Source organism: Felis catus, chromosome D2, assembly GCF_018350175.1.
Source record: "Felis catus isolate Fca126 chromosome D2, F.catus_Fca126_mat1.0, whole genome shotgun sequence".
In the NCBI taxonomy this organism is placed as follows: domain Eukaryota; kingdom Metazoa; phylum Chordata; class Mammalia; order Carnivora; family Felidae; genus Felis; species Felis catus.
The window spans coordinates 33,333,312-33,348,366 of record NC_058378.1 but is presented as its reverse complement, the minus strand read 5'-3'; the positions used below and the strand labels follow the sequence as shown (position 1 = coordinate 33,348,366).

General features: G+C 39.2%; 1 protein-coding gene across 6 annotated transcripts in view; it reads right to left on the bottom strand.

Annotated features, from left to right (window-relative positions):
• MCU (mitochondrial calcium uniporter) overlaps positions 1-15,055 on the bottom strand; it is a 201,092-nt gene that overhangs the window by 177,998 nt on the left and 8,039 nt on the right. Inside the window, exons 1-3 of one of the 6 annotated variants that reach the window (XM_045040131.1) lie at positions 9,562-9,726; positions 7,540-7,655; positions 6,832-6,973 (exon numbers count right to left, since the gene is read on the bottom strand). The exons of 1 other annotated variant lie outside the window; for it this stretch is intronic. In XM_045040131.1, the coding sequence (XP_044896066.1) occupies positions 6,832-6,973; positions 7,540-7,598 (201 nt within the window). In that variant the 5' untranslated portion in view covers positions 7,599-7,655; positions 9,562-9,726. Of the gene's footprint in view, positions 1-6,831; positions 6,974-7,539; positions 7,656-9,561; positions 9,727-15,055 lie in introns of those variants that run through there. 4 more of the 6 variants (XM_045040129.1, XM_045040133.1, XM_045040130.1 and 1 more) reach the window with 4 other exon arrangements.

Here is a 15,055-nt window from a genome sequence, read left to right as displayed (position 1 = left end):
TCTGATTGATCTGGGTAAAGTAAATTGAAAACCTTTTGAAAAGGATTCACTATTCTAGAGGCCATTAAGAATATTCATGATTCGGGGCGCCTGGGTGGCTCAGTCAGTTAAGCGTCCGACTTCGGCTCAGGTCACGATCTCGCAGTCCGAGAGTTCGAGCCCCGCATCGGGCTCTGTGCTGACTGCTCAGAGCCTGGAGCCTGTTTCAGATTCTGTCTCCCTCTCTCTCTGACCCTCCCCCGTTCATGCTCTGTCTCTGTCTCAAAAATAAATAAATGTTAAAAAAAAAAATTTTTTTTAAAAAGAATATTCATGATTCATGGGGGAAAAGGTCAAAATATCAACATTAATGGGAGTTTGGAAGAAGTTGATTCCAGTTCTCATGGATGACTTTGAGAGGTTCAAGATCTCCAAGGAGGAACTAGTATAGGTATGGTGGAAACAGCAAGAGAACTAGAATCAGAAGTGAAGCCTGAAGATGGGATTGAACTGCTGCAATCCCATGGTAAAATTTGAAAGGATGAGGAAATGCTTCTTATGGATGAGCAAAGAAAGTGGTTTCTTGAGATGGAATCTACTTGTAGTGAAGATGCTGTGAAGATCACTGAAACAACAACAAAGAATTTAGAATACTACATACACTTAGTTGATAAAGCAGCAGCAGGGTTTGAGAGCATTGACTCCTGTTTTGAAAGAAGTTCTACTGTGGGTAAGATGATATCAAGCAGCATTGATGCTACAGAGAAATCGTTCATAAAGGGAAGAGTCAGTTGATGCAGCCAAATTCACCCTATTGTCTCATTTTAAGAAGTTGCCACAACAACCCCAACCTTCAGCAACCCCCACCCTGAGCAGTCAGCAGTCATCAACACGGAGGCAAGACCCTCCACCAGCAGAAAGATTACAACTCACTGGAAGCTCAGATGATGGTTAGCATTTTTTTAGCAATAAAGTTTTTTTAATTAAAGTATGTACTGTTTTTTTGATACAATGCTATTGCATACTTAATAGACCACAGTAAAGTGTAAACATAACCTTTATACGCACTGGGTAACAAAAATACATTCAATTCACTTTACTGTAATATTCACTTTACTGCAGTGGTCTGGAACCGAACGCACAGTATCTTCAAGGTATGCCTGTATAGGGAGATCATGGAAGATATCTGAGCAGACCTGAGAAAGATAACAAATAAGCAAGCATGCAAGTATTTCAGGAAAAGAGCATTCTAGTCATAAAACTGCAAATGCAAAGATCCTGTGAGGTGGGTGGATATCTGGCATGTTTGAGGAACACTAAGGTCAGTGTCACAAAAATGGAGTGGGCAAGGGGAAAGCAGTAGCAGGTGGAGGTCAGACAGGGAATGTTCAGCAGTGGGGAGCTGGAGCTGGCTGGTACCAGCCGATAAGAAGATTGCTATGCATTCCAGAACTTTGAATCAGCCATAGTGAGAGTGAGTAATTATACCACAGAAGTAGTCAAATGTTACAAATCAGTGGCTGTCCCCCCTCTGGAGATCCAGTTTATCAGCACATTGCTGCCTATAGGCCACTTTAAATACTCTATATTTTGCTCTGTGTGAGATGAGAAGCTACTGGAAGGGTCGTCATCTGTCTGGTATCATCATTCCCACTGCCTGAGTTCTGATCACAGAGAAAAAGGGCAAAAGCAAGAAGACTAATTTGGAGGCTGCTGGCATACTAGAGATGAGATATGCTAGTGGTCTGACTCAAAGCACCAATGGTGAGAATATGAGAAGTCAAATTCTGAATATGAAGAGCTGCGCTGATCTGAATCAGCATGTGGTGACAGTTACCAAGCTTCCAACCTACAAATCAATGATATCTACCTCTAGTCTAAATATGTCATTCCTGGTTCTGAATTAAGACTGTTAGCTGGATTTATAAAGAGCTTCAAGAAGTGCAAAGAACCAATAAGGAGTCTTTGATGCACATTATATATCTTCAGCTATCAACGATTCTATTATCATTCCAAATGATCAACACAGACGTTTACTGAGCACCTGTTATACCTAAGGTACTGCAAGGGATACAAAAAAATCTATACTCCAAGCCCTCAACCTCAAGGAGGTTACAATCTAAAAATTCAAGCGAAGGGGCTCCTGGGTGGCTCAGTCAGTTAAGCAGTCGACTCTTGATTTTGGTTCAGATCATGATCTCACAGTTCATGGGATGGGACCGCACATTGAGCTTGCGCTGACAGCACAGAGCCTGCTCAAGATTCTGTCTTTCCTCTCTCTCTCTCTCTCTCTCTCCCCCTTCCCTTGCTCACACACACTCGCTCTTGCTCTGTCTCAAAAAATATGCTTTCAAGTCATGATCTCATGGTTTGTGGGTTCGAGCCACGCATCAGGCCCTGTGCTGACAGCTCGGAGCCTGGAGCCTGCTTCAGATTCTGGGCCTCCCTCTCTCTCTGCCCCTACCCCACTCATGCCCTGTCTCTCTCTCTCTCTCTCTCTCTCTCTCTCTCTCTCTCTCTCTCTCTCTCAAAATAAATAAACATTTAAAAAAATTAAAAATAAAAATAAACTTTAAAAAACAAAGTTTAAGCGAATGCATCTATATATAAAAAGAAACAGATTCAAGGCAGTGAAAATACCAAGTGTGTAGTATCCCTAAGGAGTTTTCTATAAACTGGGATAAGGAGGGGGAGGAAAAAAAATCACTGGACTTAATGGATAGGATGGGACTGGGAGAGAAAAAGGAACAAGTAAGGGCCTTCCAGGCAATGGATCTGAGAAGCGAAAGAGCTAGGTAAAGATGGGAACGCACTTGGTGGTTCAGGAGTAGCCTACTCGAGGCATTCAGGAGCACTGGGAGACAGAGATTACAACTGTGGCGTATGGAGACCTATAGTTGAACTCTTAACTGCATCACTTACTTGAGCATGCTACTTACAGCCCTCTGGCCTTTATTTCCTCTGTGGCAATTACTTTATAGGACAGAATTAAGTAAAATTATGCCTGTACAGTGCTTCACACAACTTGGAAATTAGTAAGTAGTCACTGGTGATTAAAAACAACATTCTCATTAAAGATGGAAAGACAGATTGGAATTCCATTATGGAAGACCTTGAATATCAGACTAAGGAATCTGCATTAAACCCTGTAGGTAGTGGCAAGCAAAGTTTTACGTGGGGGAATAATTTGGTGAGACTTTACAACTATAACTCTGGCACGCAGATATAGAATGGATCGCTTACAGAGGAAACACTGGAAGTTGAGATGCTATTTAGACAAAAGTCTAGATATACAGTAAGAGTTTCAACATGGGTAAGGATAGTGATAATGGATCACAAAGTGCAAATGGATCACAAAGTGCAAAAACATAAATTTTATGTTATATGTTTTCACCACATTTTTTTAAAAGGGTCAGAAAGGGAAAGTTAACTCAAGTAACTAGAAGAACCAAAGGTACCAATAAGGAAAAACAACAACAACAACAGTAAAGTCATAAAGGGGGCTCTATTTGGTAAAAGGACTCTACATTCTGGTTAGGTTTGAGGTGATGCCGTGAAAGCCAAAAGAACATGTAGAGTATACAGAGATACAAGACTGAAGCTCACTCACTGATCAGTGGGAAGGAGAAACTTCACCATGCATAAACATACTAATACACCCAAGTCACAACTACTTGGCTTACCAGTCTTTACTGTAAGGTTAGAAAGGATGGATATATGACTTGGGGACTGTACTTAATACAGACTGAAAAGATGTCTTTTCTGAGCCATCCCCAAAACCTCAACCTACATTATTCATCTTATAATACAAATAGGACTGTAACAGATCCAATAACACAATGCCATTTTGATAATCCTTTAATTCAGACACCATATATTCTAAGATGTAAGGCTAATTTGTTCAGTGTGTTCTCCATATATCCCTTAAATATTAGCAGTGAATTTGTGCATGCATGTGCTTTTTCCAGAATTGCTAACATTTTTGTGTACTTTTTTCTGAATAACACGAATATAGAAAAATATATAAGCTTGGTGAACTTTCATGAAGTAAACACATCCATATAACCAGTACCCAAAACAGTACCCAGAAGGCCCCTTCATACCCCATTGCAAACACTTTCCCCAATCCCCAACAAGGGTAACCAATCTCCTGACTTCTGACACCACAGATAGTTTAACCTGGTTTTGAAATTTATGTAAATACAATCAGAGTATGCACTCTTTAGTGTCTGGCTTCCTCCACTCAATATTATACTTGTGAGATTCACACATTATCATATTATTGTATATTGTATTCACACATTTTGAATGTGTATGTTTGTTCATTCTGATCAGTATTTAATGTTCATTGTTTGATTATGCCAGAAACGCATTTACCCATTCTACTGTTGATGGGCATTTGGAAAATCCCAGCTTGCACTATTACAACTCGTCCTGCTTATTAACATCTTTGTCCATGTCTTCTGGTGAACGCACACACACACAATTCTGTTGTGTATAACTCTAGGAGTGAACATGCTGAGTCACAGAGCGTGCAAGTGTTCAACTTTAGTAAAACAACTAATGAACTTTAAAGGAAAGAATACTTTAAGATCTGTATAGGGAAATTTGAATGATTAATGATTCATCAGAAGGTGCTGATGAAAACTACATCAAAAATGACTTCCAGGAGGATAAACATATTTAAGTAGGATTGTTAAACCACATGGCTTCCCAAGAAGGCAACTTAGTTTAGGATATTGTCACCAGCAATTTAGAATGTGACTATAACACTTAGAAGTAACCAAGTTTGGGGTGTCTGGGTGGCTCAGTCGGTTAAGCGTCTGGCTTCGGCTCAGGTCATGATCTCACGGATTGTGGGTTCGAGCCTCACATCAGGCTCTGTGCTGACAGCTCAGAGCCTGGAGCCTGCTTCGGATTCTGTGTCTCCCTCTCTCTCTGCCCCTCCCCTGCTCACGCTCTGTCTCTGTCTCTCAGAAATAAATAAAAACGTTAAAAAAATGTTTCTCATTAAAAACTTAAAAAAAAAAGAAGTAATCAAGTTTGCCTTGTTGTTTCTGGAACTGCTGATGCTGAAAATTTAGAAACAACTCAAGAGCCATTACTATCAATAAGGTAAAGTAGCCACTTTCCCATCATGTACAGAATATAAATGTCACAACTCTGCAGCAGTTAAGCCTGTACTCATTGAATCGCACTCCTGGAATATAAAAGGGACTTCAAAACTAGTCTAACTTTCAGGTGGTCATATCAATGCCTTCTAAATCAGTGAACATGTGAACAAAACTTCATTTAATCCTGGAACAGAAGAAGATCATTAGGCAAAAACTAAGGGAATCTGAATAATATACACTGAATAATACACAAAAAAGTAACATGTTACTTCTAATGTAACATGTTAACCATAGGGGAACTGGAGATGGGGTGTATATGGGAATTCTGTATAATATCCTTAGCCATTTTCCTATAAATCCAAAACTGTTTAAAAATAGAATTTATTTTTAAAAATCCACTTAAAACTCTGCAACATAATCTGCAGATTGTAATACACCTGCTAAACTCCTCTCAGAATGCAATCCAAATGCGTTTTAAGAGCTGTCAGACACCCACGCATGCACACATACACACACATACACTCTTTCCATCTATGGGCTTAGACACACAGATATATGAGGGAAGCATTCTATCTGTGCTGATTTTGGTTTTGCTCCCAGCTATAAAATAATGAACAAGGCTCAGACTTCCTTTCTTATTCCAACTAAACTTTTTGAGTATATAAGTTTTTAATGATTCATTAAGAAGCAACCCCCCAGTTAATCTTCAAACAAGAAAATAAAAGCATCCAAACTCCAAGTAACATCAATTCTCCAATAAATCACATCTTTGTGGTTTAAATCGTTGAGTCTCTTTGCTTCTACTTCAGAGGGAATAAAGTGAAGAGGCTGTGCCTTACAGTTAGTAGTGAAAACAAGCAGCCCCACTATGGTGTAAGACCTAGTAGAAGGAACCCTGGGCAAAGAGGCAGGAGGCCTAGCTTCTGGTTTCAGTTCCACCACTGTCTTCTCTGTGACCCTTGAACATTTCCCCGAACTTCTCTGATTCTCAATTTCCATGATCTCAAGTTCATTTCAACTTTAATATTTGTTCCATGAATAAAGAGGTCCTTTAGTTATCACTTCTGGGAAGATAGCCTAGTTAAAGCTTTTATCCTTATCTGTTCTATAAAATCAAGTATCTAGAAAGAAAAATGATATCCCGTTATGGAATGAGTGTTTAGTCCCATGGGGGGTGAGGGGTGAGGAGTAGGGGGATATAATGAATAAAAGAAAACAAGTTGAACAGCCATCATGGCTTTCCATTCCATTAACCTTGTATTAGTAATCCCACCACCATATATATTGCAAATATTTATTTGCTAGACAGCATTATGACACAGGGCTTGGCTTTCTTTTTAGAAGACTATTGGAATTCACCTGTGGTTCCAACAAGTTTATATCTAAACATATCCTGAAGTCTGTTTCTTTTATAGAAGGAACTGGCACACTTTTTCTTAAAAACCCAGATAGTCTTGGGCTTTGTGAATCATACGGTCTCTGTCACAACTCAATTTTGTTGCTATAGCACAAAAGCAGCCATAGACAATTTGTAAATGAATGGGTGTGTGTTCCAATAAAACTTTATTCACAAAACAAGTGATGGTCATGGCTGTAGTTGGCTACTCCCTGTCCTAGAATCAGGGGCAGAAAATCAACTGGCAAGATAGATTTTGTAAAACCATTTCATGAGTTCACACTGAAATAAACTGTTTTGTTTGCAGGGAGAAAATGTTTATGAATCATGATCTTCACATACCTGAGAATGTTCAAGTTTCCCCTGCATGAACAGGTCACACCACCAATACCTAAGACAGAGCAGGAAAACACTCTCCCTTACATGGTTGTTATGACATAACAGGGGATGTGTTAATTTATATAGGCAAAATTTACAAGGTGACCTGCAAAAGTAAAATACCAGGTTTTAGCAACTTTAGCAAGAAAAGAAACCCATACCTCATTAATGCCAACCATCACTTTTTCTATATATTAAGCTAAATTAATTAAGCTATATAGACAGCTAAATTTCAAGGTCATTGACTTTCTTGGGAGAGCTGCTCTGTTTCCATGCAACCCAGTTGGTTTAGACCAGCAGACCCTTGGTTATCCATAACCTGTTAAATTTCCAGAAGGCCAGACTAACTGTTTGATCTAATACAGAAGTTCTGATTCATTCTGGGATGGGACAGGGGTTGTACATCAACATGAATGGGCTAATTAATAATTAGGCCAAGACCGATCTATCATCCCTTAGGGTCTATCCTAACAAAAATGTTCCATCCTGTGACAGTCACCTTGCTAAGTTCAGCCCCATGTTAGCTACCAGGTATTCAATAGCAGGCTAGAGCAAAGAGCCAGCCCACAAGGATCAAGCAAGTGCCTTTTTAAAAACTAATCTTAAGAAGTTCCTCTACATGGCTTTGCAAAGTAAGCAAAAACCATGCCAAATAGTAAAAAAGGCACTTACTTGACTCCCACAGGCCAGCTCCACACTCTAGCAGCTAAGATGTCACTGGCATGGTACATGGAGAGTGAGGTGGAAACGATATCTTGTCAACCACTGTAGGAATGGTAGTGAAAGACCTAAAAGAATAGAAAAAAGTAAAGTCAATGTCAAAGGTAAAGGCTCTCCTGAGCCTGCTGACATGGATACCTCGGCATATGACAACAAAGGAAAGAAAGTCTGAAAGAATATTAGCTATAACCTAGAACCTAGAATAAATCCAGAAGATTATGAGAAACTCTCAAATATACATTTTTTTCCTGAGAAAGTATTGAATCTTTTGATATCCGCATGGTAAGCTCATATAGATGTAAAACTCGAGAATCCGAAGCAACAATTCATAGACTAATAATACTTTTAGAAATTGCTTTAGGGGCGCCTGGGTGGCGCAGTCGGTTAAGCATCCGACTTCAGCCAGGTCACGATCTCGCGGTCCGTGAGTTCGAGCCCCATGTCGGGCTCTGGGCTGATGGCTCAGAGCCTGGAGCCTGTTTCCGATTCTGTGTCTCCCTCTCTCTCTGCCCCTCCCCCGTTCATGCTCTGTCTCTCTCTGTCCCAAAAAAATAAACGTTGAAAAAAAAAAAAATTTTTAAAAGAAATTGCTTTAAAGAAGCAAAATTCTTTCACTCATCTCTATGCTTCTAACATTTAAAAAATGGAACCCTAATAAACAATGAGAAAAAGCAGAAGTTTTTTAAAGATTTTTTAATAAATTTTTTTTAACGTTTATTTTTGAAAGAAAGAGCAGGGGAGGGGCAGAGAAAGAGGGAGACACAGAATCGAAAACAGGCTCCAGGTGCTGAGCCCTTAGCACAGAGCCCAACGCGGGGCTCGAACCACGAGATCATGACCTGAGCCAAAGTCGGTCATGATAGCTTTGCACAAGCCACCCAGGCGCCCCAAGATTTCTTTTTTAAAGTAATCTCTAAACCCAAGGTGAGGCTTGAACTTAAGACCACGAAATCAAGAGTTGCATGTTCCAAGGAATGAGCCAGACAGGCACTCCCCTCTTTTTTTTTCTTAAATAAGAATAAAAAATTTTTTAGCTGAAAGGGACCCTGGCAATAGAAGTCTCAGGTTATCCAGATTCATTCAGAACTTTCAATAGTTTCAGAAAGAAGTTCACAAAACTTAAAACTCTTGGTGCACTTGGGGCGCCTGGGTGGCGCAGTCGGTTAAGCGTCCGACTTCAGCCAGGTCACGATCTCGCGGTCCGTGAGTTCGAGCCCCGTGTCGGGCTCTGGGCTGATGGCTCAGAGCCTGGAGCCTGTTTCTGATTCTGTGTCTCCCTCTCTCTCTGCCCCTCCCCCGTTCATGCTCTGTCTCTCTCTGTCCCAAAAATAAATAAACGTTGAAAAAAAAAAATTAAAAAAAAAAAAAAAAACTCTTGGTGCACTAAAACAAAAAATCCAATTCATTTACCTAGCCACACAACCCTCTGGTTTAGGAGTTCTGTTTCAAAATGCTTGACTCTTGGCAAATTTTATCAGAGATCATTCAAAAACAAGAACAACCATTTTTTTCAGGACAACATTTTTGAAAAGAGCCTGTTCACATACCATTACCTCCTCTCCCAATGCCTACACTATTTGTGGGTAAAGGAATTTGTGAATAAAAAACTGTGACTTATAAGAAAAGCAGCAACAGTGAAAAAACAAAAATCATTCTTCATAATCAGTTAATTCTCAATTCTTAATTCTCAATAATCTCTTTCTTCCTTCCATCTAATCATTCCAACGCGCCCCCCCCCCATCAATTTTTTTTTAAAATAATCTCTTCTTTTACTTGCTGGCCCTTTTAGCATCCTTGCCCCCACAGAACCACAATGGCAGAAACTAACAGGCAACCGAATTTAATCATTCTTGGGGCACCAGAATCTCTCCAATAAGAAAAAACAAAGATAATTTAAGTTTTCATTCTAAATAAGTTTTAGCCAAAAGACTATTCTTGCACTACTCCCTAATTCCAGTATGCTAAAAGGATCACCTTTTTAGCAAACAGTCTGATGATTCAAATTGCCCAGGCCTCGGTGCGTCTGGGTGGCTCAGTCGGTTGGGCGGCTGACTTTGGCTCAGGTCATGATCTCGTGGTCCGTGAGTTTGAGCCCCGCGTCGGGCTCTGTGCTGACAGCTCAGAGCTTGGAGCCTGTTTCAGATTCTGTGTCTCCCTCTCTCTGACCCTCCCCGTTCATGCTTTGTCTCTCTCTGTCTCAAAAATAAATAAACGTTAAAAAAATTTTTTTTCAAATTGCCCAGGCCTCGATTAATTTATTTAGAAAGGGATATTCACTGTTAATAGCATATCTGGCCAGACTGCATCGTGGGTGCCTACCTCACATTTTCTTCCCAATTTTGGCTTGTGTTTGCTTTGCCTTAGCTACAGTCCCTGGAAAGCATCCCATTTATTAGTGTTTCCCTTGCTGCATCAGCATTTCTGGTTAAAGCACAATAGCAAATCATTTGGAGGGACAACCTGAATGGAGTTCTGTATTGTGTATTCTGCAACATTATCCAAACCATTATCAAAGATGTTAACAGTTCTTCTTTTTGTTTTGTTTTTTAATGTTTATTTATTTTTGAGAGACAGAGAGACAGAGTGTGAGATTGGGGGGGGGCGGGGAGCAAAGAGAGAGGGAGACACAGAATCTGAAGCAGGCTCCAGGCTCTGAGCTATCAGCAGAGCTCAACGCAGGGCTCGAACTCACGAACCTGAACCGAAGTCAGACTCTTAACCTACTGAGCCACCCAGGTGCCTCTCAAAGATGTTACAAATGAAAGACAACTGCATGAAATTGGGAAGAAAAAAAATTTATCAGAGACTGCCTTTCTAAAACAATGACTACAAGGAATACTCAATGGCAAATACACATATAAGATTCATTATTAAAACAAATATTTTATTTCACATCAACTGTCTACCCCAAAAAGCACCCCTCCATACCTAGATCTTGTTTTTCCTTTACTCCGTAAAACCATGACACAATTCAAGAACAATCTTTTTACCATTTAAGGCATATACCCTTTTTACCAAATAAAGCAGTCTCAAACTGCAAATTTGGGAACTCACAGAAGAGAAACAATGAATAAATGTCAACAAGTTCCCATCTACAGCTTGTCTGCACTTCAAAAAAAACTGAGCATTTTCATAGAACAAACCAAGTTTTAGCTGCAACAGCTCAATCCCGCACGAGCATGCTGTATAACAGCGGATGCCGTTCGGCACTTTGCACAAGACATGTTCGTCTGTGTAATGAAACATTCTTCTTCTCTGCCTTCTCTCCGGAAGTACAAAGGGTTTTCCCAGGAATATGATAAATGAGGGCATTCCACACCCAAAAAAGGAAACTGGCTTTTTTGAAAGTCAAAATATTCCTCGTCTAACTTTTAAAATGACATAATATATTCCTCTTTCCCAGCCCCCCAAAATATTCAGCTAAAGAGACTTTCAGTCAACAAGAGAATGGTTAAACATGAGAAATGGAGAACGAAACATGACAAAACAGTTAAAAATGAATGAACCAGAACTACACGTATCAACTACAGATTCTTCAAAGTATTTAAGCAAAAAGAACAAATTATATAACTACGTACAGTGTACAATCTTCTAAATGAGGCTTAAAACATACTTACAGTACTATGTAAGGTTGACAGATACAGCAAAAGCATAAACACATGCATGGGAATGGTAAATACTAAATTGGAAAGAATGGTAATTTGGGGAGAGAGGACAAGAAATAGGACTAAGGAAAGATACCTGGGGCAGCTTTCATAGTTATCGTGTTTGTTTTTCAAGCTAAAAGAAATAAATATTCTACATGTTTTTATAGACATGACATACTTCATACTTTAAAAACAAATGACTTTTCCCATTATGTTTAACTGAATAGAATGTAGTTTTCTTATGAAGCCCCCCCCCCCCCAAAAAAAAAACCCTCTGGTGATGGAATGCCCTTTCCAAGTGAGCCCCCTCATCAGTAGAGACCTTCTGTGTTTTCTTCCACTAGTGCTGCTACTTTCTGATACTGGCTGTGATGGGATTTTCAGATCCCTAACTCAGGGCCTCAGCTTGTCTCTACTTTTAATCTTACCAAGAATGCTCTTTTTAGGCAAGAAATCTATTAGAGTTTCCTTTCATTTTCCCCTTTTTACTGCTAAAACCTCTAGCAATCATTAAAAAGAAAGTCATTACATATTTAAAGCTCACCCGACTTTGTGGCACTTAGCCAAGCTAGGAACTTGATTTTATTCTGAATCAAATGTCAATGCAGAATGAGATACTAAAATTAAAGAAAACACTGGGGCACCTGGGTGGCTCAGTTGGTTAAACATCCGACCTCAGCTCAGGTCTTGATCTCACAGTTCAGGAGTTTGAGCCCAACATCGTGCTCTGTGATGACAGCTCAGAGCCTGGAGCCTGCTTCAGGTCTCCCTCTCTCTCTGCTCCTCCCCTGCTGATGCTCTGTCTCTCTCTGTCTCTCTCTGTCTCTCTCTCTCTCTCTCTCTGTCTCTCTCTCTCTCAAAAATAAATATTAAAAAAAATAAAATTAAAGAAAATACTGACTGCAGTTTAATTTTCTAATAAATGAACATTCTAAAATTCTGTAATATATTAGACCACGATTGCTTCACCACCTCAACAATGTTTAGATAACATTTTGTTTTGAAGCTTAAGTCAGAGCTGGAAATAAAAAAAGAAAAAATTTCATGGTGGGGGAGGGTTTAAAACAAAAACGAAAAAAATAAAACAATTTCTTGCATGCATACATGTAATGAGACATTCACACAGAGCATACCCTTGGGATTCCCTCAAAAACTAAAAATTAAAAAATCACTACCACCTCTTCATGATCAGAAAACCCATTTTTCCTATCTATTCTAACACCAGCATTCAAAGGTCAGAGAAAGAGGGGCAAGAAAGAAGAAAGCGACAGAGACAGACAAGCTGGTATTCTTCTGTTTACCAAACAAATATATAAATTCCAGCAAACGCAAATAAAAAACTTTCAATCTTCTCATTAGGTTTTTTACTATTTCTCCTACTCCATTCAATCTATCCTTAAATACTTCATAAAGTATTCTCATATCCATACTCTGTTTTAAAATGAAAAAAATAGGTTTTATCACACTTGGCCACTTGCCACAGCCCTGCTTCATGGCAGCTAGCAGAATTCTGGCAGTGCAAGATACAGGATACAGTGGGGGCAGAATGGAAATACAGAAGATTAGTTCCAAAATAAACACCTCCAAAAATCTGTCATCTTTGGAAATATATACATGCAGGGAATCTAGAGTTGGCAGCACCTCTTTCAAATAGTTCCTTTCAAGCTCTCTTCTGCAGTGCCCAGCCCTTCACCCTTCCCTCCACTCCTCTACTTCCTCCAAATACTTGCCAGGCAGATGCATGTGTCAATTTCTTAAATTACTTATAAGACAATAGCACTACAATATTTTTCTATCACTATTTTACTTAGTATTTTCCATAGTCCTGCTTGTTTCAGCATAATCTGTGAACCCTTTTAAAATGATCTGCTGCTGCCTGAATCAAAGAAAAGTAATTTCTTCTTTGTATTTCTACGATTCTCATCACTATATTATCTCGGCATGGAGAACAAGAGAATCTACAGCTGCATTATCCACAGGGTTGAAGGATTTAGACAATGGTCTCTAGGACTTTTCAACTCACTGACTCATTTATTCAACACTGGCTGAGTGTCTCTGTTCTTGACTACACGAGGCTCAGCTCACAGAGTTTGGGAGAATAGACTACTGTGGGCAACTAATCACCTGAGGTTTCCACACTCAGGATTCCTGTAGTGTAATTACAAAGGAAAACAGAAACATTTTCTGTTTCAGCCTGGCAGATCACGACTCAGAATTAACAGATTATTAGAACAGTCTGTCTTACCTCAGCATTCCAACATTAACTGCTTTTTTCCTTCCCCTGTCTCTCCAACTCTCTGGATTCCCCACCACATGTTCACCTCTTCCCCCACACCCTCAGCAGTTTGGATTGGATAAAGAAGACAAAAGAGAAGGGTGGGACTAAAGGCAGAATGACTTGTTTAAGAGGAATGCAGGGTAAATTGTCCATCAAGATGTCAGAAGTAATTATACAAACTGTCCTGAAAAGGAAATGGAAGGGATTTTTCTTCACTTCAAGCCTTTGACCCTGGTGAGAATAAGCAAATACATTATACTTGAGTTTATGATTTTATACAAGCTCCCCAAAGAAAAAATATAAAAATTACTTATAAAGTATTATATGAAAGTGACATATGTCTTAGAAAGCCCCTTAGGCTCATTTGATCAAGCATCCTTATTTAATTGGCCAAAACATTAAGACCAAAGAGGTCACCTGCCCAGGGTCAAACAGCAAGTTAACAGAAGAGAAATGAACAAAACCCACACTCCTACCTCTATTGTATCACATGGCACCTAATCCTCTTCAAGTACAGTGACTTACTTTTATTTTGGTGACTGAAACACACACACACACACACACACACCATTTCCATCTCTTATTTAACTATCTCAGAAAACTAACTAAAAATTCTATGATGGTATAGCAATCCTTTAGTCCCATAGTTTTCCAAAGGCTCACCAACAACGTGACAAATACAATCTCTTCTGGTGAAGCAGATATTGTAACGGGTCTAAAGACTTGTCATAGTTATCAAATAAATACTTACCTCTGTATTATAATACCTAGAAGACCAAAGAATATGTGCTTTCCGAATAAAGCAATCCAGTAAGGTACCTAGTCAATTAAAATACAGAGAATCACTCCATATAACTTGTTCTCAATTATTACATGTTTTTATTTTTATACTCCTCTTGAGAAACGGATGGCAGAAGCACAACTCCTGTCTTCGCTTCTAATATAAGAATGGAGGTTGCTAACATTTTACGAAGAAAAGGTTTCATGCCTAGGAATGACTAGGTTTTTATTTGTTTGTTTTAAAGATAAAAGACCATCATACATACAATGCTCAGTATTCCCTAAAGGTAAACAAATATTACAAAACTGGAAAGTTAAAGAGAACAAAGTCAAAGGAAATTACTCAAAAACATTCCTCTAATTAATTAAGGTAACGTGAAGAGTTTCTGCTTTGGAAGAGTGTCATACACAGAACACACACTCTCAAAGAAGATTTGCTGAGTGCTCATCACACTTGGTGAACTCCTTCCACACTGTGTGCAAATCTTTCAGATTCTGATGGTGTGGGGGAGGGGAGGCAGGAACATGGGATAAGGTAGGCATTGGATTTGATACATACATTTTAAAATCATTAAACCAGGTCAGCACATTTTTATATACAAAAGAAGAGGCACAGAAAAGACAACAAAGAAGTATATTTAACATGACTGTAAAAAGAAACACACAGAAAAGGTCCAGAAATAAAGTTTCAGGGCCTGAGTATTAATAGCATCAGACAGCCCTTGAATTGAACTGCCTTTCTACCTGGTACTGGCTGAGTGAT